General features: G+C 40.2%; 1 protein-coding gene across 1 annotated transcript; it reads left to right on the forward strand.

The window, feature by feature from the left end:
- Positions 1–10,709: 10,709 nt before the first annotated feature.
- Positions 10,710–13,280, forward strand: LOC104112518 (uncharacterized). The gene is made up of 5 exons (XM_009622460.4): positions 10,710–10,950; positions 11,090–11,139; positions 11,338–11,464; positions 12,268–12,372; positions 12,443–13,280. The coding sequence occupies exons 1-5, from the start codon at positions 10,848–10,850 to the stop codon at positions 13,063–13,065; spliced, it is 1,008 nt and encodes a 335-aa protein (XP_009620755.1). The 5' UTR covers positions 10,710–10,847; the 3' UTR covers positions 13,066–13,280.
- Positions 13,281–13,662: the final 382 nt, after the last annotated feature.

Here is a 13,662-nt window from a genome sequence, read left to right on the forward strand (position 1 = left end):
TACCTGGAGTGCTGAATAAGTGTGGATATCTTCTCCGCATGTCTTCCTCGGCCTCCCAAGTCGCTTCCTCGACTGGTTGGCCCCTCCACTGGACGTTTACTGCAGAAATCCTCTTGGACCTCAACTGGTGAACCTGTTTATCAACAATGGCAATTGGCTCCTCTTCATAACCCAAGCTATCATCTAGCTGAACTGTGCTGAAGTCTAACACATGTGATAGGTCGGCATGATACTTCCGGAGCATAGATACGTGAAAAACCGGATGAACTCCCGATAGACTGGGAGGCAATGCAAGCTCATAAGCAACCTCCCCAACTCGTTTCAACACCTCAAATGGGCCTATAAACCTTGGGCTCAACTTGCCCTTCTTCCCGAATCTCATAATTCCCTTCATCGGCGAAACCTTCAAGAGAACTTTTTCACCTACCATAAATGATATATCACGCGCTTTCTGATCCGCGTAACTCTTTTGTCTGGACTGTGCTGTACGAAGTCGCTCCTGAATCAACTTTACCTTTTTCAAAGCATCCCTTACCAAATCAGTACCATATAACTTAGCCTCACTTGGCTCAAACCATCCGATAGGTGAACGTCATCGCCGACCATATAAAGCCTCAAATAGAGCCATCTCGATGCTGGATTGGTAACTGTTATTATAAGCAAACTCGGCCAAAGGCAGGAAACGATCCCACTGACCTCCGAAGTCAATCACACATGCCCTGAGCATATCTTTCAAAATCTGAATTATCATCTCTGACTGTCCATCGGTCTGTGGATGAAAGGCTGTGCTAAGCTCTACACGGGTCCCCAACTCACTCTGTACTGCTCTCCAGAAATGTGAAGTAAACTGATGACCTCTATCTGATATGATGGAAATTGGCACACCGTACAACCGAACTATCTCCTGAATATAAATTTGGGCCAACCTCTCTGTAGTATACGTAGTCACAACAGGAATAAAATGTTCCAACTTAGTCAACTTGTCAACAATCACCCAAACTGCATCAAACTTCCTCAAGGTCTGCGACAACCCAACTACAAAGTCCATAGTAATTCGTTCCCATTTCCACTCTAGTATAGTCATCTGCTGATGTAGGCCACCTGGCCTCTGGTGCTCATATTTAACTTGCTGGCAATTTAGACACCTAGATACATACTCAACTATGTACTTTTTCATTCGTCGCCACCAATAATGTTGCCTCAAGTCACGATACATCTTAGTAGCACCTGGATGAATAGAATACCGAGAACTGTGTGGCTCTTCCAAGATCTTTTTCCTTAGTCCATCCGCATTAAGAACACATAGACGATCCTTGAGTCGCAGAACACCATCCGCTCTAATAGTAACTTCCTTGGCACCACCTCATAGTATCGTTTCATGAAGAACCATCAAGTATGGGTCATCATACTAGCGAGCCTTGATCTGCTCAAATAGTGAAGATTGGGCCACCACACATGCAAGAACTCGGCTGGGCTCTGAAATATCCAGCCTCACAAGTTTGTTAGCCAAGGACTGAATATCTGAGGCTAATGGCCTCTCCCCTGCTGAAATGAAAGCCAAACTACCCATACTCTTCGCCTTCCTGATCAAGACAACTGCAACCACATTTGCTTTGCCCGGATGATACAAGATAGTAATATCATAATCTTTTAGTAACTCTAGTCATCTACGCTACCTCAAATTTAGATCCCTCTACTTGAACAAATGCTGCAAATTGCGATGATCAGTGTAAACTTCACAAGACACCCCATAAAGATAATGCCTCTAAATCTTTAGAGCGTGAACAATCGCAGCTAACTCCAAATCATGTACTGGATAACTCTTCTCGTGGGGCTTCAGCTGACGTGAAGCATATGCAATAACTCGCCTTTCCTCCATCAATACACAACCCAAGCCAACGCATGATGCGTCGCAATACACTGTATATATTCCCGAACTATATGGTAACACTAACGCGGGTGCTGTAGTCAGTGCTGTCTTGAGCTTCTGAAAGCTTGACTCACAATCGTTGGACCATCGGAACTGAACACCCTTCTAGGTTAATTTTGTCAAAGGTGCTGCTATAGATGAAAAACCTTCCACGAACCGACGATAATAACCTGCTAAACCCAGAAAACTCCTGATCTCAGTCGCCGAAGTGGGACGATGCCAATTCTGAACTGCCTCAATCTTTTTGGGATCAACTTTAATACCTTCGCCCGATATAATATGTCCCAAAAATGCTACAGACTCTAGCCAAAACTCACATTTAGAGAACTTAGCATATAGCTTTTGTTCCTGCAATGTCTGAAGCACTAATCTCATATGCTGCTCATGTTCCTCCTTACTGCGCGAATAGATTAAGATATCATCAATGAAGACAACGACAAACGAATCAATATATGGCATGAATACTCTGTTCATCAGATCCATAAACGTTGCCGTGGCATTAGTTAAACCGAAGGACATAAACAAAAACTCATAATGACCATATCTAGTCCGAAAAGCAATCTTCGGAACATCTGAATCCCGAATCTTCAATTGATGGTACCCCGACATCAAGTCGATCTTAGAGAATACCCTATCACCCTGCAACTGGTCAAATAGATCATCAATACGCGGCAACAGGTACTTGTTCTTAATAATGACTTTGTTCAATTGGTGATAATCAATACACATACGCATTGTTCCATCCTTATTTTTCATAAATAATACTGGTGCACCCCAAGGCAATGCACTCGGTCTGACAAACCCTTTGGCTAGTAACTCTTCAAGCTGTTCTTTCAATTCTTTCAATTCTTTCGGAGCCATGCGATACAGTGGGATAGATATAGGCTGGGTATCTGAAGCCAAGCCAATACAGAAATCAATATCACGATCAGGTGGCATACCTGGAAGATCTTACGGAAATACATCGGGGAACTCCCGAACTACAAGCACTGAATCAATAGCCGGAGTCTCTGCAGTAGTATCCCGAACATAGGCTAGATAAGCCAAACAACCCTTCTTAATCATGTGTTGAGCCTTTATAAAGGAAATAACTCAATTAAATAAACTAACAGGCGAACCCTTCCACTCTAGCTTAGGAAATGCTGGAATAGCCAAGGTAACAGTCGTGGCATGACAATCTAGAATAGCATGATATGGAGATAACCAGTCCATAACCAAAATAATTTCAAAATCGGTCATCTCAAGCAATAGGAGATCTGCTCTAGTTTCATAACAACAGAATGTAATAATACAGGACCGGTAGATCCGGTTCACAATAACAGAATCGGCACAGGAGTGGACACATAAACAAGAGTACTCAAGGACTCACGAGAAACACCTAGGAATGGAGCAAATAGAGATGACACATATGAATACATAGATCCTGGATCAAATAATACTGAGGCATCTCTGCCACAATAGAAATAATACCTGTAATCACGGCATCTGAGGCCTCTACATCTGGTCTAGCCGGAAAAGCATAGAACTGAGCTGGAGCGCCAACTGTCTGGCCTCCGCCTGGCTGACCTCCACCTCTAGGACGGACCCTACCCACCTGTCCTCCACCTCTGGGTGGTCGGACTACTGGTGGAGCAACTGGTCCGGTAAGCATAGGCTGCTGACCCTGTTGTTCTGGTCTACCCGAAGCCTGGGGCAAAACCTCCGCATGTGACTGGGATCCCCGCACTCGTAACAACTCTTCGGTGCGATGGGCTGTTGACTAAGTGTCTGGCCCTGGGGACGTGAATACCCACTGGGAGGACCCTGAATAGCTGGTGGGCGGTAAGAACTCTCTGGGATAGCACTGAGATAAGGTCGCACTGGAGCATCTCGAGGAAGTGGTGGTGATGGATATGGGGTTCTGATAGACTGCCCCCTCACGAACTGACCTCTACCCCTGGACAGAGCACCTCTGAACTCTCTAGAGTACCTGAACCGCTTATCTCTCATAATCTACTCTCGACTCCGCTGACGTACAGCCTCAATCCTCCAGGCTATCTCCACAACTCGCTCATAAGAAGTACCCATCTCAACCTCTCGAGCCATAGTGGCCTGAATACCAGTATGTAAACCGGCTACAAACCTTCGCACTCTCTCTGCCTCAGTAAGGAGTATCATTAGTGCATGGCGAGATAATTCAGAAAACCTCGCCTCCTAATCAGTTACTGACATCTGACCCTGCTGGAGCTGCTCAAACTGAAACCGCAACTCTTCCCTCTGGGAGGGTGGAATATACCTGTCCAAGAAGATACGAGTGAACCTGTCCCAATTCATGGGAGGAGAATCTGCTGGTCTGCCAAGAGCGTAAGACTGCCACCATCTACGGGCTCTACCCTCTAGCTGAAAAGTAGCGAAATCAACCCCGTGGGATTCCAATATCCTCATGTTGTACAGTCTATCCTTGCAACGATCAATGAAATCATGTGGATCCTCATGTCGCTCACCCCCGAAGACAGGAGGATGTAGTCTAGTCCATCTGTCCAATAGTTTCTGAGGATCGGTGGCTATAGCTGGCCTGGGCTCTGGTGTAGCTGCTGCCACTGGCTGGGACCCACCCACGGGTAGTGCACCCTGGGTCTGATATACAGCAGTTGCCTGTCCATGAGCCTACGCGGTAGGGGTCTGTGCTCCCCCGCCTGCCTGAGATGTGGCTGGGTCTGCCAGAAATAAACTGGCCTGAGTCATATTGTCCATGAATCGCAGCATACGACCCATGACATCCTGAAATCCCGGTGCAGATATGAAGTCCACCGGAGATGGCTCTGCCACAGGCACCTCACCCTGCTCTTCAATAATGGGATTCTTTGTTGGATCCACTGGCGGCATAACTGGAATAGTCCTGGGACATCCTCGCCCTCTACCATGGGCTGGACCCCTCCCTCGACCTCTACTGGGGGAGTAGATCTTCCCTGGTCTGGAACTTCATTCGAGCGTGTTCTCACCATCTGTGAGAAAATAAGAGAAGGATTTTTAGTGCTACATTAATTGCACGATGGAATGTGAAGAAAGGTAATTTCCTAACACCCTATAGCCTCTCGAAGATAAGTGCAGACGTCTCCGTACCGATCCGCAAGACTCTATTAGGTCTGCTCATAACTTGTGAGACCTACGTGAATCTAGAGCTCTGATACTATGTTGCCACGACCCAATTTCACCTGTAGGTCGTGATGGCGCCCAACACTACAGCTAGGCAAGCCAACTAATAAATTAAGCATACATTGATAAAATTTAAAACCAAGAAAATATAAACCCAAACTCTACTAATGTGTGTGTGCCAAGACCTGGTGTCACAAGTGCATGAGCATCTAGTAGATTATACAAAACTTCAAATACTGTCTGAAATGAAATAGACAGAATGTAATTATAAGAAGAGATACTGGTAGCTGTAGAACGGCTCAGAAAAGTAACTCACCACTATGCCTCGGGATGACGTGGGTATGTGATGATAGGTCCTCCACTAGTACCTGTCTCAGATCCTGCACAAAACGTGCAGCAAGTGTAGTATGAGTACGTATACAACGTATACCCAGTAAGTATCAAGCCTAATCTCGAAGTGGTAAAGACGAGATGGCCGACTTTGACACTCACTATGGGTCAATAATAATAACTGAAATAAAATTAAGATATTTAAATCAGCGTGATTTACAGAATTTACAATAATTTATTTAATCAGCGAAAATAATCAAATTCCTTCAAATGTAACAATTCTCAATATATTAATTAAATTCCTTCAATTCAAATAATTTCTAATTTACAATTAAATCTCATTACAGGAGTAATAATTAATTCCTTAACAAGCAAGAATAATAATTCATTAAATTTCAAAGATTTTCCAATTTATTAATTAGTTTCACAAGCTGAAATAAATTATTAAAGTATCGTGTAATTATTATTATTAAGCACGATTTCTGCCGAGGACGTACGACCCGATCCAGAGTGTTGTGTACACTGCCGAGGGACGTGTGGCGTGATCCATAGATGCATCTATCCTGCCGAGGCGTTCGGCCCGCTCTACAAGAAAGGAGGACATTTTCTTATGTGCTTCCGTAGGAGAGTATATTTATTATAAGATAAATTCGGGATGAGAATAATTTCTTTTAACAATTAATTAATTTAAACAGAAAATCAAGCTTATGATATTTCCATCCTTTTATATCTTTATCTAACAATTCACAATATATTCATATATATCAATTAATATTAAATAATCAAAGAATATAATTTACACAAGTAAGGCATGCTTTGAGTCCTAAACTACCCGGACTTTACCATTAATAGTAGCTACGCACGGACTCTCGTCGCCTCGTGCGTACGTAGCCCCCCACAGTTAGCAACAATTATTTAATTTTAATCACTTATGAGGTAATTTCCCTCTCACAAGATTAGACAAGAGACTTACCTCGTCTTGCTCCAATTCAATCTACTATAAGGCCTTTTTCACGATTATCCAACTCTGTCTGGCTCGAATCTAGCCAAAATAATTCGATACAATTACTAAAAATTATACGAATCAATTCTATAAGGAAATAGTGTATTTTTAATAAAAATCCCAAAATTAATTAAAAATTCGTCCGTGGGGCCCATGTCTCGGAATCTGGCAAAGGTTTTGAAATCCGACAACCCATTCAATTACGAGTCCAACCATACCAGTTTCACTCAAATCCGACTCTGAATCGATACCGAAATCTCAAAAATTCGTTTCTATAAGATTTCTAAAAATTTCCTAAATTTAAATCTCAAAACACTAATTTATGGTGAAAACAATGATATACTTGTATATCTAGACCAAATCTGAGTTAGAATCACTTACCCCAATATTTTTCCCTTGAAAATCTGTCAAAAGTCGCCTCTGCTCAAGCTCAAGTTCGTCAAAAATGGAAAATGGGACGAATGTCCTCTGTTTTTATAACTTACAGCTCTGTCCAGTTCGATCAAGGAGCTCGATCAGGGGAGCTCAGTCTCGGGAGCTCGATCTCAGGGAGCTCGATCTTGGGAGCTCGATCAAGGAGCTCGATCAGGGGAGCTCGATCTCAGGGAGCTCGATCTTGGGAGCTCGATCAAGGGAGATGGTCATGGCCTCGATCAGGCCTCGAGCCTGGGACATGATCATGGCCTCGATCAAGTTCGATCTTGGGTCTTGATCCTGGCCCTCGAGCCTTGCCTTCGATCATGGCCCTCGAGCCTTGCCTTCGATCGTGGCCGTCCCTAGCTTCGACTCAGGCCTCGATCGTGGGCTCGATATCTGGGTTCGATCTGGGGCTCGATCACAGCCCAGAATATACAGCAGAAGGGAAAATTGCAGCAGCTTTTTAAGTCCAACTTTTGACCCGTTAACCATCCGAAACTCACCCGAGGCCCTCGGGACCTCAACCAGATATAGAAACAAGTCCTAAAATATCATACGAACTTAGTCGAACCTCTAAATCACATCAAACAACGTTAAAACCATGAATCATACCCCAATTCAAGCTTAATGAAATTAAGAATTTTTAACTTCTACATTCGATGTCGGAACCTACAAATCAACTCCGATTGACCTCAAATTTTACACACAAGTCATAAATTATATAACGGAGCTATAAAAAATTTTGGAACTGGATTCCGACTCCGGTATCAAAAAGTCAACTCATCGGTCAAACTTCCAAGCTTAAATTCTTGTTTTTAGCCATTTCAAGTCTAATTTAGCTACGGACTTTCAAATAAAATTCCGAATATGCTCTTAAGTCCAAAATCACCATACGGAGCTGTTGGAATTATCAAAATTCTATTTCGGGATCGTTTTCTCAAAATGTTGACCGAAGTCAAACTTAACACTTTAAGGCCAACTTAAGAAATCAAGTGTTCCGTTTTCACCCCCAAACACTTCCAAATCCCGAACCAACCATCCCCGCAAGTCATAAATCATTACAAGCACCTATGAGAAGTTTTATTTTAGGGAACGGGGTTTTAAAAGTTAAAATAACCAATTGGGTCATTACAAAACGTCTGCAATTGATAGCAAGACCATTACTCCTGAAAACCAAGTTAACCACTTCAGTTTGGGGTCATGCCATTTTTCATGCAGCAATGCTAATTCATCTCAGACCGACAAATTATCATAAATATTCCCCGATGTAATTAGTTTTGGGTCATGAACCTAATATGTCTCATCTAAGAATTTTTGGATGCGCTGTATATGTGCCTGTAGCACCTCCATATCGTACCATGATGGGTCCCTAAAGATGGTTAGGAATATATGTCGGGTTTGAATCGCCCTCCATTATTCGCTACCTTAAAACATTAACGGGAGATTTGTTCACTGCTTGATTTGCAGATTGTCGATTCGATGAGGCATTTTTTCCAAAATTAGGGGGAGAAATTGGTGAAACCAAACGTGAAAGTTTTTGAAAAAAAACATCATTATCTCATCTTGATCTGCATGCCTCTATTTGTGAAAAAGGTGTGCAAAAGATTATCCGTTTACAGAAAATAGCAAATCAAATGCCAGATGCATTTACGGATCTAAAAAGGATAACGAAATCATATATCCCTACGAAGAATGTTCCAATCCGTATTGATGTCCCTGTTGGACAATCTTCTAATGTTATAGCTAATGAGTCAAAAGCACACCTAAAGCGTGGCAGACCATTGGGTTTTATGGATCGAAATCCTGGAAAAAGGAAAATAAATGATCAAGATGACACTACGAAAGAGTCTCATACAGAAACCCATGATTTAACAAATCATGAGATTCATGAGGATATCGATGAGCCTGAAACTCAAGAAAATAAGGAATTATCAATAAATCCAATCGATATTGAGACAAATTTGAATCGATTGAATATAGTGGTGGATTATGTCATTGAATACAATGTTGAATCTAGCATTATACAAGATAATGAGGATCTTGAACCTCAATCTGTTGTAGAATGTCGACAAAGACGTGATTGGCCAAAATGGCAAGAAGCAATCCAATCTGAGTTGGATTCACTTGCGAAACGTGAAATTTTTGGGTTTGTAGTCCAAACACCTAATGGTGTTAAACCTGTTGGCTATAAATGGGTCTTTATACGTAAAAGAAATGAGAAAAATGAGGTACAAAGATATAAGGCACGCCATGTTGCACAAGGATTTTCACAAAGGCCTGGTGTCGATTATGAAGAGACGTATTCTCTTGTTATGGATGCTATAATGTTTCGTTATCTCATTAGTCTTGCTGTCCATGAAAAGCTTGACATGCATTTAATGGATGTGGTTACAACCTACCTTTATAACTCACTTGATAATGAGATATACATAAAAATTTTCGAGGGATTTAAAATGCCTGACGCACATAATTCAAAGTCCAGGAAAATATTTTCAATCAAATTGCAAAGATCTTTGTATGGTCTAAAGCAATAAGGAAGAATGTAGTATAACCGCCTTAGTGAATATTTATTAAAGGAAGGTTATATAAATGATGTCATTTGTCCATGTGTTTTTATAAAGAAAACATCGGAGTTTGTTGTACTTACCGTACATGTCGATGACATAAAATTTATTGGAACTCCTACAGAACTCCAAAAGGCAATTGATTATTTAAAGAAGGAATTCGAGATGAAAGATCTCGGGAAGACAAAATTATGTCTTGGTTTGCAAATTGAACATTTGGCAAACGTAATTTTTGTTCATCAATCTGCCTACATAGAAAATATATTAAAACGGTTTTACATGGATGGAGCACATCCATTAAGTACTCTGATGGTTGTTCAATCACTTTATGTGAATAAGGACCCGTTCCGACCTCAAGAAAAGAATGAAGAGCTTCTTGGTCCTGAAATACCATATCTTAGTGCAATTGGTGCACTAATGTATCTTGCTAACACTACAAGGCCTGACATAACTTTTTCAGTTAATGTCTTAGCAAGATATAGCTATGATCCTACAATGACAAACTAGAATGGAATCAAACACATATTGCGATATCTAAAAGGGACTACCGATATGGGCTTATTTTATGGCAATGATTGCAGTCCCGATATGGAGAAGTTAATATGCGGTGTACTCTTTTTCCCTTACAAGGTTTTGTCCCACTGGGTTTTCCTTGCAAGGTTTTTAATGAGGCAACCAAAAAGCGTATTTCTAAACATGTGTACTCTTTTTCCTTCATTAGGATTTTTTTTTCTCTAGTAAGGTTTTAACGAGGCACATTGTCTATGGACATCCAAGGGGGAGTGTTATAAGAAATATCAAATTATGGTGGATGTCTACTCTTCCTCCATGATATTCATCTCAAATGCTTAATGACATATTTAATGACATATTTTCTATGTTTAATGACATATTCAATGACATATTTTCTTCACTTTTCATACATATATAAAGGCCTTGTAATAGATAAGAAAATATACACAATTGAAGAAGAAATAAGAATCTCTTCTCTCTTTCTCTATATATCTCTTAGCTTGTTTTTCTTTGTTTCATATTGTTACTTTGAGTTATATTTTATAACATTAAATTTGGAAAAAACGTTATTAGAGCAAATCAAAGAGGTAATCCCTCAATAGAAGATCTCTTTATATCTCAAAATCCATGAAACGTTATAAATCTACTTGATTAAATGGATAAATACCATAAGAATCAAAAAAATTGATCTTATCTTCCAAAAACGCTTGCAAAAGATACTGACGTAATTAATGTTTAAAATTACTATTTTGTCCTCATGTCGCCACTACTTTAAGTTAATACATACGGGCAAAACGAAGGAGAAAAAAGGGAAAATAAGACCATCGACAGATTCCAGCAATCTTAAACCTCTGCTTCTCTGGATCTTTTGTCCCTTATATACACCTCTTTCAGTTTTAGTTGTCAGCAAAAATTACTCATTCAAGTACCAAAAAAACCTTAATCTTTTACAGTAATGGCAGAACCCAAAATCTTCGAACTCAACAATGGGAGCATGCAAGTTAAAGTCTCCAATTTGGGTTGCACCATTCTCTCCTTGTCTGTACCAGATAAAGATGGTACCTTTTTTTTCTTCTAAAAATTCTCCTTTGATATTTCAATTCTTCTTGATATTATACATAAAAATCAGATCTTTTTTTGTTTTCAATTTTCTTTTATACTGATACTTGATTCTCTTTTTAATTGGATCTTTTGTAGGGAATTTGGGTGATGTGGTTCTTGGATTTGATACCGTCGAGCCATACCAGGCGAGTTGAATTCTATATGATTTTTTTTCTTTGCCCCCCCCCCCCCCCAAAGAAAAAAAAAAAACCATTTGTTTCATGCCTTGATCTTTGTGTTTTTGTTATAGAACGATTTGCATCTGTTTCAGTTAACAATGACGTTGATCCTTTGAGTTTTTTCTTTCCTTTTTCTTTTGTGAATTGTTGAATTGTCTAATCCAGAAAGGTTTAGCTCCGTTCTTTGGTTGCATTGTGGGTCGAGTGGCAAACAGGATTAAGGAGGGCAAGTTCTCTCTGAATGGAGTTGATTACACTTTACCCATCAATAAGCCACCAAATAGCCTCCATGGTAAGATCCTGCTTACTTTTTTCGTAACCATCTCAGAGTTGGACTTAATTTTCAACTCTGTATACTTGTTTTCTCTATTGGCTAAGTCAATTGTGTCCAAATTACTAGTATAATTTTATGTCGCTGTGTCCAAAATTTGATCTTTATATGCTAGATGATCATTGATGATGCCCCGGTACAAGGTGTTGGAGTGGACATGTTATAAATTTCTGAGTAGTCCATTGTTTAAAATTTTCTTGTTTCACTCAATGTTTGCTGTTAAATCTGCTCGTGCTAAATGATATTCTGTTGACAAAATTCCTTCCTATCAGAATTTATAATCTTTCACATTTCAATACTAGTCGACCTGGCAATTTGGCCTACTTGGTGTTCTGTAATTAGAACAATCGTGACCTCTTATGAATGGATAGATGTACAAGCATTTGTGAGCTTCACCAATTTCAGGAAGTGAAGTGCCTTCATGGGGTGACAAATTCTCAAAACGAATTGTTTTACTCTTAGCGAATATATGGTCATGTGTTCCTGTCTCTCTTCCTTCCATATGTCTGCTGATTGTGATTAGCAGGAATGTTTCTCACTTTGAGAAAGATGTTTATAAACAATGACTCACTAATGATATTGTAATGGTAATTTTCAGCAAGTGATATTTATAAGAAAAGAGACTTTCTGTGTACTTGAAACTTCCTGCTAAACAAAAAGTATTGATATATTCCATTTAGCCAGTCAAAGCAAGTCTTTGGTAATTCAATAGCTTTATTGTCTTTTGCTTGTACTCTTAATGCTCTACTATTTTTTCGTCAAAGGTGGGCACAAGGGTTTTGACAAGGTTGTGTGGGAGGTTGCTGAACACAAGGAGGGCAAACATCCATCAATTACCTTTAAGTATCATAGTCGTGATGGAGAAGAAGGTCTCTCTCTCTCTCTTGCCTATATCACTAAGGCACACAAGACTTACTCTCTGATTGCCTTGTTATATAGGTTACCCAGGAGATCTTTCTGTAACTGCAACTTACACACTTACCTCTAAGACGACACTCAGACTTGACATGGAAGCTGTGCCTGCAAATAAGCCGACTCCTGTTAGTTTAGCCCAGCACACCTATTGGAACCTTGGTGGCCATAATTCAGGAGATATTCTTGATAACACAGCCCAGATATGGGCAAATCATATTACTCCTGTTGATCAGAACACAATCCCAACCGGAGAAATATTGCCTGTGAAAGGAACTCCATTTGATTTCACTGCTGAAAAGCAGATCGGCCGTGATATCCAGCAAGTTGGCTTAGGGTATGACCATAATTACGTGCTCGACTGTGTAGACGTGAAAGACGGCTTGAAGCATGCTGCAAAAATCAAGGATCCTAAGAGCTCCAGAGTTCTCAATTTATGGACCAATGCTCCTGGCATGCAGTTTTACACTGCAAACTATGTGAATGGAGTTGTTGGTAAAGGTGGAGCTGTGTATAACAAGCATGCAGGAGTCTGTTTAGAGACGCAAGGATTTCCAAATGCTGTCAACACACCAAACTTCCCCTCTGTTATTGTTCAGCCTGGTGACAAGTACATTCACAACATGCTGTATGAATTTTCAGTTGAATAGATTGCTATTAGGATTTTTTGAAGAGAAAATACACTAAATAAAGGTACTCCGTTAGCTTGTGAAGTCTGCGTCCTATTTGCTAGAAGAACTAAGATGAAAATGTTTTTTAAGTCTGAGTATCAGGAGAAAACTAAGGCTCTGAATTCTGTAGACTTTTGAGGGGTTTTCTTGATGAGTGAATGACATGTCGTCATATTTGCGGCTGTTAAATTTTAGCTCTGTTCTTAGTATTTCCCTGGTGTTTCTATTAATAAATCTGGCAAACAACATAAACTAGCATCTTTTACAAATATTTAATTGAATGGTGAGCACCTCTCAAATTTTTAAATTTAATCACGCGGCTAATTGCCAAGGAGTCAGTATTCTTCATTTTTAAGTTTCTATCTTGTTTTTTGTTTTTTTTGGACAATCGAGGAATCCCCAAGGGTCAATGGCATCGATGGATAATGGACTCGCTCATCTACCCCTTTTCCTCTTAAATGGAGTGGGTTAGAATTGAGTTTTGGACATAAAAAACAATAAATTTAGAGAAACTAGGTCTTTGCACTAGATTTTCTGGTCATTGATTAACAGAAGACCATCTTCACGTTTCCAACT

The sequence above is a fragment of the Nicotiana tomentosiformis genome, chromosome 3 (genome assembly GCF_000390325.3).
Source record: "Nicotiana tomentosiformis chromosome 3, ASM39032v3, whole genome shotgun sequence".
NCBI lineage: Eukaryota > Viridiplantae > Streptophyta > Magnoliopsida > Solanales > Solanaceae > Nicotiana > Nicotiana tomentosiformis.